This window comes from Scardinius erythrophthalmus, assembly GCF_964197995.2.
Source record: "Scardinius erythrophthalmus genome assembly, chromosome: 10".
Classification (NCBI taxonomy): Eukaryota; Metazoa; Chordata; class Actinopteri; order Cypriniformes; family Leuciscidae; genus Scardinius; species Scardinius erythrophthalmus.
Window position 1 is genome coordinate 20601009 of NC_138230.1, and position 26078 is coordinate 20627086.

General features: G+C 31.3%; 1 protein-coding gene across 2 annotated transcripts in view; it reads right to left on the bottom strand.

The window, feature by feature from the left end:
* The window catches only part of cratb (carnitine O-acetyltransferase b), a 94704-nt gene that overhangs the window by 6455 nt on the left and 62171 nt on the right, over positions 1–26078 (bottom strand). For both annotated transcript variants that reach the window (XM_081377330.1, XM_081377331.1), the window contains one exon: positions 35–157. In XM_081377330.1, coding sequence (XP_081233456.1) covers positions 35–157 — 123 coding nt within the window. The remainder of the gene's footprint in view (positions 1–34; positions 158–26078) is intronic.

A 26078-nucleotide genomic window follows, 5' to 3' on the forward strand; every position in this document is an offset into this window, starting at 1 on the left:
CTGGATGACAGAACAGTTTCTCTGAAAGCCTCACCGGTAGTAGGCCAGCTGAATCGCCAACTGGATGAAGGAGTTTGGACTCAGCTTGAGTTGTTTGGCAAACTCTTTTCCAAAGCGCTGGAAGTTAAAACATTTGATGTCCAAATCGTTGATGAGACTAAAGGGAGAATTTGGTTTTGAAAATACAGATTAGCTTCTTCTTGTATCAGCTTTCAGTGCCTCATCTCCACTTCCTAATATACACAACATCACTACAACGATCATAAAGGCACAGCTTTTCCAACCACCATTACACAGGCGATACGCAGCTCTATCTGTTGTTCAACCTCATATTCCATTGTCCTCATATTTCTGTGTTGTGGTATTTAAGCCGCAAAATACCGATGCCGAAGTATTTCCTGAACTGCAAATATTTACACATACTCAAGTAGAGTGGCTCTTGGCGAGGCAAGGCAAGTTTATTTTTATAGCACATTTCATACACTATGGCAATTCAAAGTGCTTTACATAGAAAGGAATAAAAATAAGCACAAAATAAAAGCAAGGAATATTAAAACAGTTATAAAAGGAATGAATTAAGAGTAAAATGAATTAAAGTAGTAAAAAAATGATAATTAGAAAAAAAACTTCTCATCTGGCAAAACACTGATGTATATTATTTTGCATCTTTCAATTTCCCCAATTAAGTGGTTTATGTTTATCTCTTACCCAATTCTCAGTGCCATTTGAGTTCAGTTTAGAATCAAAAGTGTAAAGACCACCCATTGGCCTAAAGACGGAGTCCAACGGTCTGGGCGAAGGTATAATGCGTGAATGTCTTTTCAGCACTCCAGTGAAGTTCACTTAATTTATTAGAATTTAGTTTCAACATTACTTTAGCTCTATGCTTAATCTGACTCCAATTTCAATTTCAATTTAGATTGTGTTTCTTATTAGAAAATAATAATATTGATTATGAATTAATTTAGATCTTTGATTATTCTGGGTATCCTATATTTTCAATTATTCATTCAGGACCCGGTATCGTTTTGAGACGTCACGTGGCAAATGTGCGATCACGATCACAAACGTAGCCAGTTCTGAAATAGTCAGAGGATGCAGTGCAAACTATTTTAAATCGGAAGGTCTCCTTAATGATGTGCCACATGCTCCATTCATTAGTGCCTTCAGTTTGGTCTATACTGGAGTAGCTTTGCGGAAACACCAGACAACACATCAATCTACTACGAATAATGATTTCAGAATACTTTACAATAAATCAAGATGTAACATTTATTTGTCAGGTAAAAATGTATCATGCCAATTATAAAAGGACATGATTAAAAGCCAATTCTGTTGGGAAGGAACAACTAATCAGATCAGTTGTTACTCCATTATGTCAGTCACTTTCTGTTCCTGAAGAGCGACCATGCTAGGTACCACTTGAGTTTCTCCAGCACTGAACTGTCATGGTCAAAGTGGATATGTTTAAGTTGTGCATCAATGATACCATGTAAGTAATTTAATGAGTGTTTTCTATTGAGTGAAACATACGATGAATCAAAACATCGTGAGTTCGTTTGTCTATGAGGTGACGACTATCCTAGAGTCTAGCCTAAGATGTTCATTTAATATGTATATTCCAAATACACTTGAGTTCAGTATAATACTGATCACTGATTAATGCTTTCCCTGTGTATAAATGTACTATGTTTAAATAATAATGTATAGATCGTCGTTCTGTAATTATATGTGTTAGCTTATTGTGTAATGACTCAGCAAAAGACATTTCGGATAATTCCGTTTATGAGCGCTATGCGCCACCTAGTGGTAAAAATCGGTATTACTGAAAGTAATGTTATGTTTATAACGATATTGGGATAAATGCCAGTTGTTAATTATGATGGAAATGTTTGATATTAGCCAATTATTGTTTATTATGCACTGTTTCAGACCACACAACATACTACCTCAGATACCACGTCTGATAAAATAAATCCATGCAATGCCCTGTGGTCTGACTGTGCCGTTCATTGTGCTGATTATTCATGCTGGACTTAATTAAACTGTTACTTCTGATTCCTGTCTTCTGTGTTCTGACTGATGCACCAGTGCGAGCACAGATAGTTTGAACCAGTGCAACAGTCCTAAGTAAACTCATTAACAAATTCAGAAATAATAAACACATGAGATCAATTACTCCAAGATGACTCTAAAGTAAACAATGCATTCCTGACAGAGACATGCAGAGGGGCATGTGAGTGTTTTCCAACGGGAAAACACTGAAACAGCACTGTATGTGTTTTTTTCCTGGTTACAGGTTCCCAAAGTCTGCTCTGCCACTTCCCCTTAAATAACCAAACCAAAACAAAAGGGTTATACCAATATTTTTTAGAGTTGTTTTGGGTCAATTCATGTACCCCAGGGGGTAGCACCTGGTTTCAGGGGAGAGGGGAGATATTTTGAAGAGACATCACCCAAAGAGGAGAACAGAATTCTCCTAAGTTTTCAATCTTTCTCATAATACCAATGACTGCAATGAAATTAAGACCATTTTACCAATCGCAGTAAGACATTTAAAATGATACCAAATATGAAAAGGAAAAACAATAGATTCACAAAACACATCACATGTGTGATATATGATGTATCATATCCACTGTACGGAAGTACAGTGGACACTCTTAGATTCTCCCATGATGGTCAGTCTTTTCTGTGGTTTTTCCCTCGGCGCGCCTATATAACTTTAGTCGTCTCTAGAGAGATCAATTTTCACCTCTACCAATGACTGCAATGAAATTAAGACCATTTTACCAATCGCAGTAAGACATTTAAAATGATACCAAATATGAAAAGGAAAAACAATAGATTCACAAAACACATCACATGTGTGATATATGATGTATCATATCCACTGTACGGAAGTACAGTGGACACTCTTAGATTCTCCCATGATGGTCAGTCTTTTCTGTGGTTTTTCCCTCGGCGCGCCTATATAACTTTAGTCGTCTCTAGAGAGATCAATTTTCACCTCAATTGAAATGAAAAGTCTTGCAGCTCAGACTTGGCAATGGCATTTAATATTCAAACCCATTTAAGAATTCGTAATAGCAACCTGTGTGTGTGTGTGTGTACGTGCGTGTGTGGCTTCAAGAGAGCAAACATACAACTGTACTTAATTTGTGGTATTTAATATCTTTTTTTCATATTACTAAATTTGTTTCATAGTAAATTCTATAATATATACACCATTATCAATTTTACATTATTTTTCTATTGCAGTTTTTTTGCGTTTATAATTTATAACTAGATGGTAAAGTTCGTAGACAAACTTTAAGTTGGCTTGAAAACGCCTAGCCAGAAAGGCTGAAAAAGTTTTAAACTGTTCTAGCATGGTTTAACATGATTTACCATGTTTCTAGTAAAGAAATATTAGGAAGAAAGAAATAAAGATTAGTTAGAAAGAAAGAAAGAAAGAAAGAAAGAAAGAAAGAAAGAAAGAAAGAAAGATTGGTTCGAAAGAGAGTTTAGTTAGAAAGAAAGAAAGAAAGAAATATTAGTTTGAAAAAAGAAAGAAACATTAGTTAGAAAGAAAGATTAGATTGAAAAAAGAAAGATTAGTTAGTTAGAAAGAAAGATTAGATTGAAAAAAGAAAGATTAGTTAGTTAGAAAGAAAGATTAGTTTGAAAAAAAGAATGAAAGAAAGATTAGTTAGAAAGAAATAGTTTGAAAAAAGAAAGAAATATTAGTTAGAAAGATAGATTAGATTGAAAAAAGAAAGAGATTGAAAAAAGAAAGAAAGATTAGTTAGAAAGAAAGATTAGTTTGAAAAAAAGAATGAAAGAAAGATTAAATAGAAAGAAAGATTAGTTAGAAAGAAAGATTAGTTTGAAAAAGAATGAAAAAGAAATAAAGATTAGTTAGAAAGAAAGATTAGTTTGAAAAAGAAAGATTAGTTAGAAAGAAAGATTAGTGTGTAAAAAAGAAAGATTAGTTAGAAATATTAGTTAAAGAAAGAATAGTTAGAAAGAAAGATTAATTAGAAAGAAAGAAAGATAAATTGGTTAGAAAAAGAAAGATTAGTTAAAAAGAAAAAAGAAAAATATTAGTTAGTTAGAAAGAAAGATCAGTTTGAAAAAAGAAAGATTAGTTAGAAAGAAATAGTTAAAGAAAGTAAGATTATTTAGAAAAAGATTAGTTAGAAAGAAAGATTAGTTTGAAAAAAGAAAGAAAGATAGATTGGTTAGAAAGAAAGAAATTAGTTAGAAAGAAAGAAAGATATATTAGAAAGAAAGATTAGTTTGAAAAAAGAAAGATTAGTTAGAAAGAAAGATTAGTTTGTAAAAAAGAAAGATTAGTTAGAAATATTAGTTAAAGAAAGAATAGTTAGAAAGAAAGATTAATTAGAAAGAAAGAAAGATAAATTGGTTAGAAAAAGAAAGATTAGTTAAAAAGAAAAAAGAAAAATATTAGTTAGTTAGAAAGAAAGATCAGTTTGAAAAAAAGAAAGATTAGTTAGAAAGAAAGAAATAGTTAAAGAAAGTAAGATTATTTAGAAAAAGATTAGTTAGAAAGAAAGATTAGTTTGAAAAAAGAAAGAAAGATAGATTGGTTAGAAAGAAAGAAATATTAGCTAGAAAGAAAGAAAGATATATTAGAAAGAAAGATTAGTTTGAAAAAAGAAAGATTAGTTAGTTAGAAAAAAGAAAGAAAGAAAGAAAGACTAGTTTGAAAAAAGAAAGAAAGATTAGTTAGTTAGAAAAAAGAAAGAAAAAAGAAAGAAATATTAGTTAGAAATAAATAAATATTAGTTTGAAAGAGAAAGAAAGATTGTTAGAAAGAAAGATTAGTTAGAAAGAAAGAAAAAAGAAAGAAAGATTAGTTAGAAAGAAAGATTAGTTTGAAAAAAGAAAGACTAGTTAGTTAGAAAGAAAGAAATATTAGTTTGAAAGAGAGAAAGAAAAAGAAAGATTGATTAGAAAGAAAGTAAGATTAGTTAGAAAGACAGAAAAAAGAAAGAAAGATTAGTTAGAAAGAAAAATATTAGTTTGAAAGAGAGAAAGAAAAAGAAAGATTGGTTAGAAAGTAAGATTAGTTAGAAAGACAAAAAAGAAAGAAAGATTAGTTAGAAAGAAAGAAAGAGATTAGTTAGAAAGAAATATTAGTTTGAAAAAAGAAAGATTAGTTAGAAAAAAACAGAAAGAAAGACTAGTTTGAAAAAAGAAAGATTAGTAAGAAAAAAGAAAGAAAAAAGAAAGAAAGATTAGTAAGAAAGAAATAAAGATTAGTTAGAAAGAAAGATTAGTTTGAAAAAATAAAGAAAGAAAGACTAGTTAGTTAGAAAAAAGAAAGAAAGAAAGAAAGAAAAAAAGAAAGAAAGATTAGTTAGAAATAAATAAAGATTAGTTAGAAAAAGATTAGTTTGAAAAAATAAATAAAGATTAGTTAGAACGAAAGATTAGTTTGAAAAAATAAAGAAAGAAAGACTAGTTAGAAAAAAAGAAAGAAAGAAAGACTAGTTAGAAAAAAGATTAGTTAGAAAAAAGAAAAAGATTGGTTAGAAAGAAAGATTAGTTAGAAAGAAAAAAAGAAAGATTAGTTAGAAAGAAAGAAAGATTAGTTAGAAAGAAATAGTTTGAAAAAAGAAAGAAAGAAAGATTAGTTAGAAAGAAAGATTAGTTTGCAAAAAAAGAATGAAAGAAAGATTAGTTAGAAAGAAATAGTTTGAAAAAAGAAAGAAATATTAGTTAGAAAGATAGATTAGATTGAAAAAAGAAAGAGATTGAAAAAAGAAAGAAAGATTAGTTAGTTAGAAAGAAAGATTAGTTTGAAAAAAGAATGAAAGAAAGATTAGTTAGAAAGAAAGATTAGTTAGAAAGAAAGATTAGTTTGAAAAAGAATGAAAAAGAAAGAAAGATTAGTTAGAAAGAAAGATTAGTTTGAAAAAGAAAGATTAGTTAGAAAGAAAGATTAGTTTGTAAAAAAGAAAGATTAGTTAGAAATATTAGTTAAAGAAAGAATAGTTAGAAAGAAAGATTAATTAGAAAGAAAGATAAATTGGTTAGAAAAAGAAAGATTAGTTAAAAAGAAAAAAGAAAAATATTAGTTAGTTAGAAAGAAAGATCAGTTTGAAAAAAGAAAGATTAGTTAGAAAGAAAGAAATAGTTAAAGAAAGTAAGATTATTTAGAAAAAGATTAGTTAGAAAGATAGATTGGTTAGAAAGAAAGAAATTAGTTAGAAAGAAAGATATATTAGAAAGAAAGATTAGTTTGAAAAAAGAAAGATTAGTTAGAAAGAAAGATTAGTTTGTAAAAAAGAAAGATTAGTTAGAAATATTAGTTAAAGAAAGAATAGTTAGAAAGAAAGATTAATTAGAAAGAAAGAAAGATAAATTGGTTAGAAAAAGAAAGATTAGTTAAAAAGAAAAAAGAAAAATATTAGTTAGTTAGAAAGAAAGATCAGTTTGAAAAAAGAAAGATTAGTTAGAAAGAAAGAAATAGTTAAAGAAAGTAAGATTATTTAGAAAAAGATTAGTTAGAAAGAAAGATTAGTTTGAAAAAAGAAAGAAAGATAGATTGGTTAGAAAGAAAGAAATATTAGCTAGAAAGAAAGAAAGATATATTAGAAAGAAAGATTAGTTTGAAAAAAGAAAGATTAGTTAGTTAGAAAAAAGAAAGAAAGAAAGACTAGTTTGAAAAAAGAAAGAAAGATTAGTTAGTTAGAAAAAAGAAAGAAAAAAAGAAAGAAATATTAATTAGAAATAAATAAATATTAGTTTGAAAGAGAAAGAAAGATTGTTAGAAAGAAAGATTAGTTATAAAGAAAGAAAAAAGAAAGAAAGATTAGTTAGAAAGAAATAAAGATTAGTTAGAAAGAAAGATTAGTTTGAAAAAAGAAAGACTAGTTAGTTAGAAAGAAAGAAATATTAGTTTGAAAGAGAGAAAGAAAAAGAAAGATTGGTTAGAAAGAAAGTAAGATTAGTTAGAAAGACAGAAAAAAGAAAGAAAGATTAGTTAGAAAGAAAGAAATATTAGTTTGAAAGAGAGAAAGAAAAAGAAAGATTGGTTAGAAAGTAAGATTAGTTAGAAAGACAAAAAAGAAAGAAAGATTAGTTAGAAAGAAAGAAAGAGATTAGTTAGAAAGAAATATTAGTTTGAAAAAAGAAAGATTAGTTAGAAAAAAGACAGAAAGAAAGACTAGTTTGAAAAAAGAAAGATTAGTAAGAAAAAAGAAAGAAAAAAGAAAGAAAGATTAGTAAGAAAGAAATAAAGATTAGTTAGAAAGAAAGATTAGTTTGAAAAAATAAATAAAGAAAGACTAGTTAGTTAGAAAAAAGAAAGAAAGAAAAAAGAAAGAAAGATTAGTTAGAAATAAATAAAGATTAGTTAGAAAGAAAGATTAGTTTGAAAAAATAAAGAAAGATTAGTTAGAATGAAAGATTAGTTTGAAAAAATAAAGAAAGACTAGTTAGAAAAAAAGAAAGAAAGACTAGTTAGAAAAAAGATTAGTTAGAAAAAAGAAAAAAGAAAAAGATTGGTTAGAAAGAAAGATTAGTTAGAAAGAAAAAAAGAAAGATTAGTTAGAAAGAAAGAAAGATTAGTTAGAAATAAATATTAGTTTGAAAAAAGAAAGAAAGAAAGATTAGTTAGAAAGAAAGATTAGTTTGCAAAAAAGAAAGAAAGATTAGTTAGAAAGAAAGAAAGAAAGAAAGACTAGTTAGAAAAAAGATTAGTTAGAAAAAAGAAAAAGATTGGTTAGAAAGAAAGATTAGTTAGAAAGAAAAAAAGAAAGATTAGTTAGAAAGAAAGAAAGATTAGTTAGAAAGAAATATTAGTTTGAAAAAAGAAAGAAAGAAAGATTAGTTAGAAAGAAAGATTAGTTTGCAAAAAAAGAATGAAAGAAAGATTAGTTAGAAAGAAATAGTTTGAAAAAAGAAAGAAATATTAGTTAGAAAGATAGATTAGATTGAAAAAAGAAAGAAAGATTAGTTAGTTAGAAAGAAAGATTAGTTTGAAAAAGAATGAAAAAGAAAGAAAGATTAGTTAGAAAGAAAGATTAGTTTGAAAAAGAAAGATTAGTTAGAAAGAAAGATTAGTTTGTAAAAAAGAAAGATTAGTTAGAAATATTAGTTAAAGAAAGAATAGTTAGAAAGAAAGATTAATTAGAAAGAAAGAAAGATAAATTGGTTAGAAAAAGAAAGATTAGTTAAAAAGAAAAAAGAAAAATATTAGTTAGTTAGAAAGAAAGATCAGTTTGAAAAAAGAAAGATTAGTTAGAAAGAAAGAAATAGTTAAAGAAAGTAAGATTATTTAGAAAAAGATTAGTTAGAAAGATAGATTGGTTAGAAAGAAAGAAATTAGTTAGAAAGAAAGATATATTAGAAAGAAAGATTAGTTTGAAAAAAGAAAGATTAGTTAGAAAGAAAGATTAGTTTGTAAAAAAGAAAGATTAGTTAGAAATATTAGTTAAAGAAAGAATAGTTAGAAAGAAAGATTAATTAGAAAGAAAGAAAGATAAATTGGTTAGAAAAAGAAAGATTAGTTAAAAAGAAAAAAGAAAAATATTAGTTAGTTAGAAAGAAAGATCAGTTTGAAAAAAGAAAGATTAGTTAGAAAGAAAGAAATAGTTAAAGAAAGTAAGATTATTTAGAAAAAGATTAGTTAGAAAGAAAGATTAGTTTGAAAAAAGAAAGAAAGATAGATTGGTTAGAAAGAAAGAAATATTAGCTAGAAAGAAAGAAAGATATATTAGAAAGAAAGATTAGTTTGAAAAAAGAAAGATTAGTTAGTTAGAAAAAAGAAAGAAAGAAAGACTAGTTTGAAAAAAGAAAGAAAGATTAGTTAGTTAGAAAAAAGAAAGAAAAAAAGAAAGAAATATTAATTAGAAATAAATAAATATTAGTTTGAAAGAGAAAGAAAGATTGTTAGAAAGAAAGATTAGTTATAAAGAAAGAAAAAAGAAAGAAAGATTAGTTAGAAAGAAATAAAGATTAGTTAGAAAGAAAGATTAGTTTGAAAAAAGAAAGACTAGTTAGTTAGAAAGAAAGAAATATTAGTTTGAAAGAGAGAAAGAAAAAGAAAGATTGGTTAGAAAGAAAGTAAGATTAGTTAGAAAGACAGAAAAAAGAAAGAAAGATTAGTTAGAAAGAAAGAAATATTAGTTTGAAAGAGAGAAAGAAAAAGAAAGATTGGTTAGAAAGTAAGATTAGTTAGAAAGACAAAAAAGAAAGAAAGATTAGTTAGAAAGAAAGAAAGAGATTAGTTAGAAAGAAATATTAGTTTGAAAAAAGAAAGATTAGTTAGAAAAAAGACAGAAAGAAAGACTAGTTTGAAAAAAGAAAGATTAGTAAGAAAAAAGAAAGATTAGTAAGAAAAAAGAAAGAAAGATTAGTAAGAAAGAAATAAAGATTAGTTAGAAAGAAAGATTAGTTTGAAAAAAATAAAGAAAGAAAGACTAGTTAGTTAGAAAAAAGAAAGAAAGAAAAAAGAAAGAAAGATTAGTTAGAAATAAATAAAGATTAGTTAGAAAGAAAGATTAGTTTGAAAAAATAAAGAAAGATTAGTTAGAATGAAAGATTAGTTTGAAAAAATAAAGAAAGACTAGTTAGAAAAAAAGAAAGAAAGACTAGTTAGAAAAAAGATTAGTTAGAAAAAAGAAAAAAGAAAAAGATTGGTTAGAAAGAAAGATTAGTTAGAAAGAAAAAAAGAAAGATTAGTTAGAAAGAAAGAAAGATTAGTTAGAAATAAATATTAGTTTGAAAAAAGAAAGAAAGAAAGATTAGTTAGAAAGAAAGATTAGTTTGCAAAAAAGAAAGAAAGATTAGTTAGAAAGAAAGATTAGTTAAAAAGAAAAAAGAAAGATTAGTTAGAAAGAAAGATTAGTTTGAAAAAATAAAGAATGAAAGAAAGATTAGTTAGAAAGAAAGAAAAAAGAAAGATTAGTTAGAAAGAAAGAAAGAAATAGTTAAAAAAAGAAAGATTAGTTAGAAAGAAAGAAATATTAGTTAAAAAAGAAAGAATAGTTAGAAAGAAATATAGATTGGTTAGAAAGAAAGATTAGTTAGAAAGAAAGATATATTAGAAAGAAAGATTAGTTAGAAAGAAAGATTAGTTTGAAAAAAGAAAGAAAGAAAGATTAGTTAGTTAGAAAAAAGAAAGAAAGATTAGTTAGTTAGAAAAAAGAAAGAAAGAAGAAAGACTAGTTTGAAAAAAGAAAGATTAGTTAGAAAAAAAGAAAGAAAAAAGAAAAATATTAGTTAGAAAGAAATATTAATTTGAAAGAGAAAGAAAGATTGGTTAGAAAGAAAGATTGGTTAGAAAGAAAGAAAAAAGAAAGATTAGTTAGAAAGAAAGAAAGAAATAGTTAAAAAAGAAAGATTAGTTAGAAAGAAAGAAATATTAGTTAAAAAAGAAAGAATAGTTAGAAAGAAATATAGATTGGTTAGAAAGAAAGATTAGTTAGAAAGAAAGATATATTAGAAAGAAAGATTAGTTAGAAAGAAAGATTAGTTTGAAAAAAGAAAGAAAGAAAGATTAGTTAGTTAGAAAAAAGAAAGAAAGAAAGATTAGTTAGTTAGAAGAAAGAAAGAAAGACTAGTTTGAAAAAGAAAGATTAGTTAGAAAAAAAGAAAGAAAAAAGAAAAATATTAGCTAGAAAGAAATATTAATTTGAAAGAGAAAGAAAGATTGGTTAGAAAGAAAGATTGGTTAGAAAGAAAGATTAGTTAGTAAGAAAGAAAAAAATAAAGAAAGATTAGTTAGAAAGATATATTAGAAAGAAAGATTAGTTAGAAAGAAAGATTAGTTTGAAAAAATATAGAAATAGATTAGTTAGAAAAAAGAAAGAAAGACTAATTTGAAAAAAGAAAGAAAGATTAGTTAGAACAAAGAAAGAAAAAAGAAAGAAATATTAGTTTGAAAGAGAGAAAGATAGATTGGTTAGAAAGAAAGATTAGTTGGAAAAAAGAAAGATTAGTTAGGAAGAAAGATTAGCTTGCAAAAAAGAAAGAAAGATTAGTTAGAAAGAAAGAAAGATTAGTTTGAAAAAAGAAAGAATGAAAGAAAGATTAGTTAGAAAGAAATAAAAAAGAAAGATTAGTTAGAAAGAAAGGAAGTAATAGTTAAAAAAGAAAGATTAGTTAGAAAGAAAGAAATATTAGTTAAAAAAGAAAGAATAGTCAGAAAGAAAGAAATATAGATTGTTAGAAAGAAAGATATAGTAGAAAGAAAGATTAGTTAGAAAGAAAGATTAGTTTGAAAAAAGAAAGAAAGATTAGTTAGTTAGAAAAAAGAAAGAAAGATTAGTTAGTTAGAAAAAAGAAAGAAAAAAGAAAAATATTAGTTAGAAAGAAATATTAATTTGAAAGAGAAAGAAAGAAAGAAAGATTGGTTAGAAAGAAAGATTAGTTAGTAAGAAAGAAAAAATAAAGAAAGATTAGTTAGAAAGATATATTAGAAAGAAAGATTAGTTAGAAAGAAAGATTAGTTTGAAAAAATAAAGAAAGAGATTAGTTAGTTAGAAAAAAGAAAGACTAATTTGAAAAAAGAAAGATTAGTTAGAAAAAAGAAAGAAAAAAGAAAGAAATATTAGTTTGAAAGAGAGAAAGATAGATTGGTTAGAAAGAAAGAAAGATTAGTTAGGAAGAAAGAAAGATTAGTTAGAAAGAAAGAGAGAAAGATAGATTGGTTAGAAAGAAAGATTAGTTAGAAATAAAGAAATAAAGGCCCTGTCCCATTTCACCCCCCTTAAAACTTCCACTTGGTTTTGAGTGCCCTCGAAAGTAAAGTCCCCTCAACGAGGGGAAGTGGAGTTGAAGATCTTTCCCTATGAAATGGGACACCACTATATGCAAATTATATATAACTATTAGAGATGCACCGATTGATCGGCTGGTGACCGGAATTGGCCGATTTTCACGTGATCGGCCGTAACCGGCGACCGGCCGGTCAGTCTGACAAATGCCGATTTTATGCCGGTCAAATGCACTCGGGCGCCGCATGATTAACATTGCGCAACATCAGCATCACACGTGCACACGGAGCACATATAGAAAACCTCGTGAATTACGTCCGTTCAGACCGCAAGCGCGAATTTTTTTTCGGCGTGCATATGTTAATCAATATGAGTGCATTCACAATGGGAGCAGGAGCAGCGCGAGCGTCAAGCAGGAGCGTCGCGAGCAGTGAAGCGCGTGTTTCGGCGCCTAGTCTATTTGCTGCACTGCTCGCGCTCAATTAAAGGGAAATCACACTTTTGGTTGAAAATAGCCTAAATAGGGTTTCACAAAAAAAAGTGCCCAAAATGCACAGAATTTGCGTGTTTTAACAAGAACTGGAGTAGGCTATGTCAGAAAAGAAAACAAAGACTAATATTTTTATAGAAAATGTACCCATTTAAACTTGTTTTATTATTCAGTTTGAAGTGATTGCAATAGGCCTGTGTGTGTGCTTTGAGAAATATCTTTATACTGCAAGGCTATATTTATTTTATTTTTTATTTATATATTATTTTATTGCCATTCCCTGTTTTCATACAGACGTTTCGTTTGCTAAATACATATAAAATTATTGGATATTGAATGTGAAAAGGAAATGGTTCTTCCACAACACTGCACTTTAGATGTGTGTGAACTATGCAAATTGTAAAATGTTCTATTACAGAAATTATATAAAATAAATATTTGTGTGTGCTGTAAAGTGGTTAGAAAAAATGAAATCGGAATCGGCTAAAATCGGTATCGGCAGGTCAAACTTAATGAAAAGACAAAATCTGGAAATCGGAATCGGCCCAGAAAATTGTAATCGGTGCATCTCTAATAACTATCCCAGTTATGATCAGGATATAAGTATCCATAATAATATGCTAGAAATCTAATAAAGTAATCAAATGTAAAATAACACAGCATAGTTTATTATAGATAGGTTAATGCTCATTAAAGCTAAAGTTATTCATTCAAGAGCTGGGAGTAATTTTCTCTTTGCCTTTAGTTGTTTTATTCACATTAAGGTGTAATCATTAGCAGGTTTATTAGACGCTGCCACTTTAACCCTCTGAGGTCGGCAAACGTGTGGGCGCGTTTTGCTGGATTTTCTCCACATTGTAGCACTATAAACTTAAATTTCTCCGTCATTTATGGTCATACAGAAAAAAGAAATATAAAAAAAGAATCTGTGATATTTCTACTTTTGTAGAACTTTTGTGTCCACTTACAATCAAATCAAAACATTGTGCTTTTGTAAAATAAAGAAAATAAACAGGGTGTGCGTTCTGCCTCTCCGTCGCTGTGAACTTTTTTTTCTTGAGCACGTCTATAAACTGAAACAAAACTCAGTGAATACTTGTCACACATTTATGAGACATACACCTTTATAAACATTTAAGTGTGTACTTTTAAATGATCGGGTTCAAAACGAAAACAAATATTTTCTGTTTAAGTAATTTGTATAAAACCAACAAGATGTCCAGCTTCTCAATCGCTTGCTCATTACAGTTAATTTGGCCACGCCCACTCGCACAAAAGATATTCACATGCAAATCTCCACATGGAATGCGAACGCGCTCGTTACCTCAACAACAAAACACCAAAACACTTCACTTCACTTTTCGTCGAGTTTGAAAGGCGCGCCTGAGCTTACATTGGATTTAGGCTACCTCAGAAGAAGAAGAACGCAATTTGAAGACAAGAAAGATTTAAGGTAAGAAATTCTTACATATTAGTTTGTTATTGTTGCATAAATGTCACATTGCAGTTGAACTGTTGCTAGATATATGGTGAATATTATAATATTTAGACCCGTGTTTACTGTTACTGTGTTTGTGGATATCTGGTCAAACGTAGATATGTATGGTAACCATAATGTTTTATATTTGAGCGCGATCGCGTTTGAATGTATCAGATTTTGCAGCGCGAACGCGTTTGAATGTATCATTTGAAAATTTGAAAAGCAAAACACACCAAACGGCTTCATGTTTTTACTATTATCTCATTTCATATCATCATAACGAATGGAAACATTTGAAGTAACATGATAATCAATATATTTTTTTCTAGCTTGGTTGTTACTGAAATATTTTGGAAGATTTATACTGCTATCTATTGTTATTATTATTTTACCCAGCACTGCACATAGCCTATGCCTACAAGGCACAACAAACCTGGTGTTGTTCATTATATTATATATTGTTGGAAACATTTGTGTGTGTGTGTGTGTGTGTGTGTGTGTGTGTGTGTGTGTGTGTGTGTGTGTGTGTGTGTGTTTTGTGAATTTTAAAAAGCAACTATAACCAGAAAAATCTAATATTTATTTCCAAAATCGTGCAGGCCTTTCTCTTGATATCAGTATGTTCACTTTTTTTTCAGGGCCCAGATGCCACTGAGTCCTGCCGACTTCAACATTCACATGAGTCTCTGTACGTGAACACGGTAAAGTGAAAATCTTGGAAATGAAAGGTATGTACAATGTTTTTAGGAATGGCACAAAGGTCTCTTTCTTTCAATAAGTGCTTTTTTGCCATTTGTTGTGTCTATTTGGATTATGTTGTGTAAATAAATCCAAACAATCTAAAAGCCATTAGACAGGGGCCTGATAGCTCCTAATAGGGCCGTTAGGGGAGTGTCTTTGTCTTTCTCAGGTGAGAAAAGCTTACATATTAATGAGCTCCCGCATAGAGCTGTCTCACACAAAACACGTCGTAAAAATTTTAAATCAATATATTGTCTTCTCTGAATGAGCAGTCAGGGTGATTTTCACATATTTTAGAGCAAATATTCTAGGCTATGCCATACAATTTTCAAAAGTCTTGTGAAGAAATAATCAGTATGGGTTTCATGACCTTATTTCAGTGAGAATTTTTTTTTGTATTTTCACAAACCACGCATAAATGTCATTATCTCAAAACTACAAACTTTTACATACATGCTGTTGATATATTATTGTAGCAGAGTTTGTGCTGAATACAGTGTAATTAGACTTTAGCCATGAAAATGTCACAAATAACAGAAATAACCAGAAATGTCAAGAGTATGTCAGAACACCTCCAGGGCCCAGAAAACATCTCAGACATCAGAGGGTTAAGACCGAATGCAGATCTAATACACAATTTCTCCCAACTATTCCACAACTAACTCCCATTTAAGACATAAACTGTGTTAAAGTGAATCTCCAAACCGGTCATTTAGCCATATTTTTGTCTGTATTTGATCGTTTAGACGCGCACATGAAACCCAAAGTATAGTTTGCTTGTCTAACGTTAGTTGCAGTCCGTTTCCGAATGCGCACCGCCATGGGAACAGGATCAACGTCTCTGCGCGGATTATTGTGCTTATTATAGCTCTTTTTACAATCAAACACGTCCCGCAATTTAGAATCAGCTGACACTGCATTTTACAGCAATCACTGATTGTGTTTAGTGCTGTTTGGGTTTAACGTTAGGGAGAAGTGACAGCGCGCTGTGAAGAAAAAGATGAAGCACTAGACGAACGCGGCTAGTTTTTTTAAATAGTTTTACCTCACATCTTCTTTTTATAATCCTTGGAAGCCAAAATCTAAAATAAAATTAGATTAACTACCCAGATAAGATGTATATTTGATGGGCACTCTCTCGAAGCACTCGGCATGTATCATGAACATCGTCAGATAGATAGCTTCATGAAATATTTTCTAACATTAGTGTTCAAAACTTAACAGTCCATTGGATGTGCATTAAACTAACATATTCCAACATATTTAGAAATTTTAACATGCTTATTTGCGAAGATATAATTACAATTTAATTGTTCCTTTCCAGCGGTGTCCGCCATCTTGTTTAAAAAAATTACCGGCTTGCTGAGTCTGCAAGGTATCCTGGGTAATTTCATCTTCCACTTCATTTTAAGTCTGCATCGGACCGCACTATGTTTTGAGGGTTGATTTTAAGGGGAGAATAGCACTCCCCCTTGCTCTTTAGAGTATTGGGACACCCTACCCCTACACGAGAACGCGCAAAAACAAGGGTTAGGGCAGAAATCTAGGGTAAGGGGAGGTATTGGGACAGGCCCAAAGATTAGTTAGAAAGAAAGATTAGTTTGAAGAAAAATATTAGTTAGAAGAAAGAAAGAAAGAAAGAAAGAAAGACTAGTTTGAAAAAAGAAAGATTAGTTAGAAAAAAGAAAGAAAAAAGAAAAATATTAGTCAGAAAGAAATTAGTTTGAAAGAGAGAGAAAGAAAGAAAGAAAGAAAGAAAGAAAGAAAGAAAGAAAGATTGGTTAGAAAGAAAAAGATTAGTTAAAAAGATATATTAAAAAGAAAGAAAGATTAGTTAGAAAGATAGATTAGTTTGAAGAAAGAAAGATCAGTTTGAAGAAAGAAAGAAAGAAAGATTAGTAGAAAGAAAGATTAGTTAGTTTGAAAAAAGAAAAAAAGATAAGTTAGAAAAAAGAAAAATATTAGTAAGAAAGAAAGAAATATTAGTTTGAAAGAAAGAAAGGTTAGAAAGAAAAAAATATTAGAAAGAAAGAAAGATTAGTTAGAAAGAAAGATTAGTTTGAAAAAAGAAATAAAGACTAGTTTGAAAAAAGAAAGAAAGATTAGTTAGAAAAAGGAAAGAAAGAAAAAAAGAAATATTAGTTAGAAAGAAAGAAATATTAGTTTGAAAGAGAGAAAGATAGATTGTTAGAAAGAAAGATTAGTTAGAAAAAAGAAAGAAAGAAAAAAGAAAGAAATATTAGTTAGAAAGAAAGAAATAGTTTGAAAGAGAAAGATAGATTGGTTAGAAAGAAAGAAAGATTAGTTAGAAAGAAAGATTAGTTTGAAAAAACAAAGATTAGTTAGAAAGAAAGAAAGAATGAAAGAAAGATTCGTTAGAAAGAAAGAAAGAATGAACGAAAGATTAGTTAGAAAGAATGAAAGATTATTTTGAAAGAAAGATTAGTTAGAAAGAAAGATTAGTTTGAAAAAAGAAAGATTAGTTAGAAAGAAAGATTAGTTTGAAAAAAGAAAGAGAAAGATTAGTTAGAAAGAAAGAAAAGTTAAAAAGAAATGTAAAAAATAGTTAGAAAGAAAAGTAAAAAGAAAGAAAAGTTAAAGAAAGAAAAGTAAAAAATAAAGAATAGTTAGAAAGGAAGAAAAGTGAAAAGGAAAGAGTAGTTAGAAAGAAAGAAAGATAGATAGAAAGATGGATTAGTTAGAAAGGATGGATTAGTTAGAAAGAAAGAAAGATAGATTAGAAAGACAGAAAGATTAGTTTGAAAAAAATAAAGAAATAAAGAAAGATTCGTTTGAAATAAAGAAAAATTAGTTTGAAAAAAGAAAGAAAAAGAAAAAAGAAAAAGTAAAAAAGAAAGAAAAATGTTAGGAAAAAAGAAAGAATAGTAAGAAAGAGAATAGTTAGAAAGAAAGAAAGAAAGAAAGAAAGAAAGAAAGAAAGAAAGAAAGAAAGAAAGAAAGAAAGATTAGTTAGAAAGAAAGATGGATTAGTTAGAAAGAAAGAAAGATTAGAAAGACAAAGATTAGTTTGAAAAAAGAAATAAAGATTAGTTTGAAATAAAGAAAGATTAGTTTGAAAAAAGAAAAAGAAAGAAAGAAAGAAAGAAAGATGGATTAGTTAGAAAGAAAGATGGATTAGTTAGAAATAAAGATAGATTAGTTAGAAAGAAAGAAAGATAGATTAGTTAGAAAGAAAGAAAGATTAATTAGAAGGAAAGAAAGATAGATTAGTTAGAAGGAAAGAAAGATAGATTAGTTAGGAAGAAAGAAAGATAGATTAGTAAGAAAGAAAGAGATTAGTTAGAAAGAATAAAAAGATGGATTAGTTAAAGAAAGATAGATAGTCATTGTCGTAATCATACTCTAGATCTAATATTATCACATGGAATCAATGTTGATGCCGTTGAAATTCTGCAGCAGTGATGACATCTCAGATCATTATCTATTCTTGTGTATACTTCATTTAGCCAAGCCTTCAAAGTAGAGCCCGACCGATATATCGGCGGGCCGATATTATCGGCCGATATTAGGCATTTTCCAAACTATCGGTATCGGCATTTATAATGGCCGATAAATGAATATTTAAAAAAATAAATAAAAGCGGCAGAAACACCCTGCAACCATGTTATGAGTGTTGGAGCTGCATAGTTTGTCCACCAGAGGGCACTCTACAAGGAAGACTGCTAACATCAATGAGCTTGGAAATCACAACGAACTTATTCTGCCTAAATAAGTAATGATTACTGTATTTATAACTAGCATATCTGTAGTTCCAGTCCCTGCATTGTAAAACGTAAGTTAGGCACGCGAGGAGTGAACATTTAGACATAGAGAAAAAGTATCAAACATAGCCTGTGCACAAAAGTTAGCTTTGTGCGTTGCTGGCTTTGTTTAGCCGCAGCATTAAAGGACAACTCCGGTGAAAAATGAACCTAGGTATGGGAACCGACACATGGTTCCCGAGTCGATCGTTCCCTGGGGGATGCGGTTTCATGAAAATCGAATGTAAAGAGTTTTATCTCTAAAAACAGATTAGCTTATAACGCTAGTATATGGGGCACAGAGTAAGTAAAAGTAAATCACTAGTTAATACCACTAACAAGGGTCAAAATAGCCTCACAAAACTCTTTACATTCGATTTTCATCAAACCGCATCCCAGGGAACGATCGACTCAGTGACCATGTGTTAATTACCCCTAGGTTCATTTTTCACCGGAATTGTCCTTTAACGAGTCACATAATGTATTTAGTGCATCACTAGTAGTACATTTTAGAAGGCAGGCAGCAAATGATGATTGAAAATGGTTTGTTGTAGCTTGATGGAATAGATGGATAGAATTAGGAGTGACCTTTGTCTTGTTTAATAATAATACAAATGATGATTATAATAATAATATCATCATCATTGATTTTTTTTTAATTATTACTGTCAATATTAATAATAATAGTTGATTTTTTTTGTTCAAAGGACTTTAAGTTTCATATCTTAAGTTTGTATTTTTAATATAATAATATAATATAATATAATAATATAATAATACATTATATTTATCAGAACTTTTAAAATATTCTGTTCTGTTGTGACAATAAAGTTGAGGACTCTTAAATAACTACAAATAACTAATGTTAGGGAAAATCTGTTCATGTTTTGTTATGCGTTTCTAGATTTTAAAAAAAAAATATATATATATATATCGGCCGATATATCGGAATATCGGATTTTTAAATCACCAAATATTTGTATCGGTATCGGCCTTAAAAATCCTTTATCGGTCGGGCTCTACTTCAAAGCCGACTCCATGTTACAAATAAGTTAGACCTATCACTTCTGCTACTAAAGATTGCTTTATTAATAACATTCCTGATTAGTTTCATCTCCTCAGAATCCCAGAAAGCTTAGAACAACTCAATATTGCGACAGAAACTTTTGACTCTCTCTTTTCCAGCACTTTAGACACAGTTGCTCCGTTGCGCTTAAAGAAGATTAAAGAAAATAGCCCAACACCGTGGTACAGCGAGCACACTCTGACCCTTAAGAGAGCAGCCAGAAAAATGCAATGCAACTGGAAGAAAACAAAACTAGAGGTATTTCGCATTTCATGGAAAGAGAGCACGATTGCATACAGAGAGGCCATAAAAACAGCTAGATCTGCTTATTTTTCAACCCTATTAGAAGAAAATAAACAAAACCCTAGGTTTTTATTTGAAACAGTGGCTAAATTAACGAAAAATAAAGCTTCAACCCCAGACGTTTCCAAGCAGCACAGCAGTAATGACTTCATGAACTTCTTTACTTACAAGATTGATAATATCAGGGAGAAAATTATAACTATGCAACAGTCTACTACAGTATCGCATCAGACAGTGCATTGTAGTCTCCTTGAGGAAAAATTGCATATTGACAGCATGTATGTTAGACCCTATACCGACTAAGCTATTAAAAGAGGTGTTTCCAGAGGTCATATATCCTCTTCTTAATATCATTAATTAGGATACGTACCAAAAACTTTTATGCTGGCTATGATTAAAACTCTCGTTAAAAAAAACGCAACTTGATCCTTCAGAATTAGTCAATTACAGGCCAATCTCGAATCTACCTTTTCTGTCAAAGATACTAGAAAAGGCAGTATCCTCACAACTATGTTCATTTTTAAGAAATGGTATCTGCAAGGATTTCCAGTCAGGATTTAGACCATACCATAGTACTGAGATAGCTCTCATTAGAGTCACAAATTATTTGCTCTTATCTTCCCATCGTGGTTGTATCTCTCCATTAGCGTTACTCGATCTTAGTGCTGCATTTGATACTATCGACCACAATATTCTTTTAAATAGACTCGAAAATGATGTTGGCATTAGTGGAATTGCATTAGCATGGTTTAAATCATACTTATCTGACCGTTATCAGTTTGTAGCAGTAAATGAAGAGAAGTCTTATCGATCAAAAGTTCAGTATGGCGTACCACAAGGCTCAGTACTAGGACCATTGCTGTTCACTCTGTACATGCTACCCTTGGGAGATATCATTAGGAAGCATGGCATTGGTTTTCACTGTTATGCTGGTGATACTCAGCTCTATATTTCTTCACACCCTGCCGAAACTTACCAATTGACAAAATTAACAAAATGCATAGCTGATGACTAGTAATTTCCTACTACTTAACTCTGAAAAAAACAGAGATACTAATTATTGGACAAAAAACGTCCTCACGTAATAACCTAAAATAGTCAAGTCAAGTCATCTTCATTTATATAGCGCTTTTAACAATGTAGATTGTTTCAAAGCAGCTTTACAGAGATAAACGTATAATTTATGGTAACAGAGATTGTTTTGGCTTTATAGCGGTTCTTTAATAAAGTTATTTTCCAGCTAAGGTTATGATTGATTCGCTTCCGTCGCAAAAATCATTTGTTATTAAATTAGGGGCCGCTAAGACGACACCATTCTCTCTACATAGACTTTAAACGCGAACCTGTGAGAAACGCTGATGACGTTCACATGTGCATTAAGAATTGGTTCTATAGTTATGTGCGTTTGAATATATGTACGCAGGTTTGTAATTCCCTACAGACCAAGCCTAAACAAAGTACTGGTGTTTCCTTATAATTTTTGATACAGAATTTTATTTTATTTTATCAATTCGGGGTAGATACGCGAATTGAGTTTCCCGACAACGCTTTATCTGTAGAGTGGTAAAGGGATCCTCCATAGGGAGAGACTAGTTGGCACTTCAGCACTGCGTTGTCATCGGGTCCAGGCGAAGGTCCTTCATCAGATCTGGATACGGCCTGGATCCGGCAGGCTGCAGGAAAACCTCGGGATAAACAAAGACACTAAAATTAGCGTAGATGCCATTCTTCTTATGATGTAACGAGTACATCAGGATTTATGGGAAGTGTTCCCGGCTCCAGCTGACCTAATCTATGCAGCCTAACATTGAATTATAGAAGTCTATAATGTATTATGTGAAAGCTAGGTCAAAGAGATGTGTTTTTAGTCTAGCTTTGAACTGACAGAGTGTGTCTGCTTCCCGGACAATAGTAGGAAGGCTGTTCCAAAGTTTTGGTGCTAAATAGGAGAAGGATCTACCGCCAGCAGTCGATTTTGATATTCTAGGTATTATCAACTGGCTGGAATTTTGAGATCGCAATAGACGTGAAGGACTATAATGCGTTAAGAGCTCGCTCAAGTACTGCGGAGCTAAACCATTTAGTGCTTTGTAAGTGATCAGCAATATTTTAAAATTGATGCGATGTTTAATAGGGAGCCAGTGCAGTTTTGACAGAACCGGGCTAATATGGTCATACTTCCTGGTTCTGGTAAGAACTCGAGCTGCTGCGTTTTGGACCAGCTGTAGTTTGTTTATTAAGCATGCAGGGCAACCACCCAGTAGAGCATTAGAATACTGTCTAACACTTGATGGCTGCTCTGTCAAACCTTCGTCGTTGTTAGGAAACTGGGTGTGCTCTTTGATACCAATCTTTCATTTGAAAGTCACGTTTCTAGTATCTGTAAAATCGCATTCTTCCATCTTAAAAATATATCTAAATTACGTCATATGCTCTCAATGACAAATCTGGAACAATTAGTTCATGCGTTCATGACATCATGGCTAGATTACTGTAATGCTCTTATGGGTGGTTGCTAGGGCTGGGTATTGACACAAATTTCAAAATTCGATTCGATTCACAAGCTTGCGATTCGATTTCGATTTGATTCAATTCAGTACTGATTATTTTGCATATAAGGTAAAATACATGGCAAATTTTCTCAAGGAAAACAAATCTCTTAACTAATGCTGTAAACTATGGGAGTCAGTTGTAGCCTACTAGGCTTCATTAGCCTACTATAATATTGAAGGTAAAAATCGACTGATTTGTATACAAACACTTAAATTACACTTATTTATTTTATAATAATAAAGTTTAAATGTGACTGTCATTTAAAAAAACATTTAAATGGTGGCTGTCATAAAAACTAGCCATATCTATTCAAACATGCATTAAATATTGAAGAACATTAAAAATAATAATAAATATAGCTGCGAGCAGCGATTGTGGGCCCAAGCCGGTGGCACCGCCACCCTGGTGCCTTTAGTTACACTAAAGCCACCGGGGTGGCGGTGTCACCGGCTTGGGCCCTAGATCGCTGCTCGCAGCTATATTATATATATATATATATATATATATATATATATATATATATATATGCCAGTTGGTGGCGCTATAACTTTGACTCAATATAGTTACATCCATCTGATCGGCCTCTTACCACGAACACACTGCTGAAGTTTCATCAAGATCAGTTAACGTATGCAGAAGTTATATTACTTCGTGTTTCTCTTTTCTCGCCATTGTTTCCTCGCCACGGCCAAACCGTTCGAGATATCAAAAATCCTTCCGGAATTTATCATCCTCAATGTCTTGACTTCATGCTGACCAGGTTGGAGGCGATTGGATGAATTCTCTAGGATGAGTACATTAAATTCCACAGCATGCGTTTTTCAAACAACCCATAATAGCCGACTTCCTGTTGGGCGGAGCTAATAACTTAGAGTGCGGAAGTTGTTCGGCCCGATGAGATCTATATGTGTACCGAGTTTCATATTAATTCATGCAAGCGTGTTTGATATATGGACCAAGTTTTCAGACCGTGTCCAAGGGGGCGCTGTTGAGCCCCCCTGCCACGCCCAGGTACCAGCTTCAGCCCGGCTCTGATGACCGTGGGTTCTGACCTGTGTGGAAAGTTTCAAGAGTTTTTGAGCACGTTAAGGGCCCCAAAAGCCCCTGAAACCTTGAAAAACAAAGATTAAATGGAATAGACAAATCAAAAGCATCCGAAAAGAATATTACGGCAACAGTATCTAAGATATCAATAATCCTTTCACAGGTCTACATCTGCCGTGTGTCTACATTATACACAAAGTTTTAAGCAAATCGGGTAAAAATAAGAAAGTGATTTCAAAGCATTTTGAAAGTGACACACTTCCTGTTGCCAGTTGGTGGCGCTATAACTTTGACTCACAAAGGTCACATCCATGTGATCGGCCTCTTACAACGAATACACTGCTGAAGTTTCAGCAAGATCAGATAATGTATGCAGAAGTTATAACACACTTCCTGTGTCCCATTATTCGCCATAAATTCGTTTCCTCGCCACGGCCAAACCGTTCGAGATATCAAAAATCTGTTCGCAAGAATTCATCCTCAATGTCTTGACTTCATTCACACCGAGTTTGGCGGCGATCGGATGAATTCCCTAGGAGGAATATTTCACATTCCATTGTATGCGTTTTCCAAACAACGTATAATAACCGACTTCCTGTTGGGCTTTTGTAAAACTTAGAGCATGAAAGTTGTGCGGCCCGATGAGATCTATATGTGTACTGAGTTTCATATTATTACATGCAAGCATGTTTGATATATGGACCAAGATTTCGGACCCCATTCCAGGGGGCGCTGTCGAGCCCCCCTGCCACGCCCGGGTACCAGCTTCAGTCCGGCCCTGATGGCCGCGGGTTCTGACCTGTGTGCAAAGTTTCAAGAGTTTTTGAGCATGTTAAGGGCCCCAAAAGTGGCAAAAAGGCAAAAAAAAAAAATTATAAAAAAAATAAATAATAATCCTTACGAAAACAATAGGGCCTTCGCCCTTTCAGGGCTTGGGCCCTAATTATGTAATATGGTGCATATATTTAGCAAAATGCTCCTCTCTAGAGTTAATTTTTCTAGCTGACTAACGCGATTATGGTCCCTGGATATGTTTTTTCTGAGGTAAATGTGACGTTACATGAAATTGTTTACAAGCTATTTTACTGACGTCTTTACACGCTTGAAACACTGATTGAGTGATTCCATGTGACACAATATGGATTTCGATAAGTTGTACTCTATCTTTTAACACACTTTCAGATAGTCATTCATGTTTATTTCGAGCTGTAACTGGTATTATTAAGGCGGAAGCACACATGATCTTCTCATGTGCGCTCTGCGCTGCTGCTTCTCGAGCTGAGCTGTGCCAGAGCAATCTCATGTCACAGCACCAAAACGGTATTTATGTTTTTGAATTTCGTAAGAAAATGGACGGAATTCTGTGACTTTGTTTCATATCAATAGTAACAAAGCACAAAGATTATTGTGATTTATTGGATGGGATGCGCGCTACAATGTTCCATTCACTCATCAACTGAAAACAGGATGACTAGCCTAATAGATAGCCTAAGGGATTTAAGAATCGATATTGGTTCGTAAAAATGAGAATCGATTAAAATCGAAAAATCTATATATTTTTACCCAGCCCTAGTGGTTGCCCTGCACGCTTAATAAATAAACTACAGCTGGTCCAAAACGCAGCAGCTAGAGTTCTTACCAGAACCAGGAAGTATGACCATATTAGCCCGGTTCTATCAACACTACATTGGCTCCCTATTAAACACTGTATACATTTTTAAAAAAAAATTGCTGACTACAAAGCACTAAATGGTTCAGCTCCCCAGTACTTCAGCGAGCTCTTAACGCATTATAGTCCTCCACGTCTATTGCAGTCTCAAAATTCTGGCCAGTTAATAATACCTAGAATAGCAAAATCAACTGCTGGAGGTAGATCCTTTTGCTATTTAGCACCAAAATTCTGGAACAGTCTTCCTAATATTGTCCAGGAAGCAGACACACTCTGTCAGTTCAAATCTAGACTAAAAAACCCATCTCTTTGACCTAGCATACACATAACACATTATAAACTTCAATAATTCAATGTTAGGCTGCATAGATTAGGTCAGCTGGAACCAGGAACACTCCCCATATATCCTGATGTACTCGTTACATCATAAGAAGAATGACATCTACCCTAATATTAGGCTCTCTGTTTATCCCAAGGTTTACTGCAGTCTGCCGGATCCAGACCGTATCCCGATCTGATGAAGGACCTGCGCCTGGATACGGCGACAACGCAGTCCTGAAGTGTCAACTAGTCTCTCCCCTGTGAAGGCCCCCTTCTCCTTCCCTTTACCTTTGTACAGATAAAATGTTGTCAAAATAGTTCCGGTTCACATGGCTACTCGGAAGCGATAAATAATTCTTTATTATAAATTTTTAAGGCCAGACAAGTCATTTGTTTAGGTCAATTTGTAAAGAAAGTCTACACGCCTGCGCACATATATCCTCCTGGGACCCAGAAAAAAAAAGATTTTTGAATTTAGTTTTTTTCCATGTCATCACACTGTTAAGAGCACAATAAACAAATGGTAAAAAAACATTTTTGAAAAATAATATTTTATTCATATGTTATGCTATGTCCTCTGTAGTGGACGCCAGGACTAAGTTGTTTAAAAAATAAAATGACATGAAATTATATGTATAGGCAAAAACAATGGGATTTTTTTTTCAATCACCAATAAATTTGGGGGTTTCAGGATTTTTTCAACCCAAATTTGTTTAAATATTATTCTCAACTATGTTATGAAAAAAATAACGGAATGAATTGATACACCATTTTATTTTATGCAATATGTGGGTAAAATGTCCATAAATTAATATTCCCATTCAATGCAATGTATCTATACACTGTATCTAATTTGCACCTTAATGTGTTCTTAGAGCAACATTTAATGAAAAAAGAAGTGTAATAATTGGAGTAATA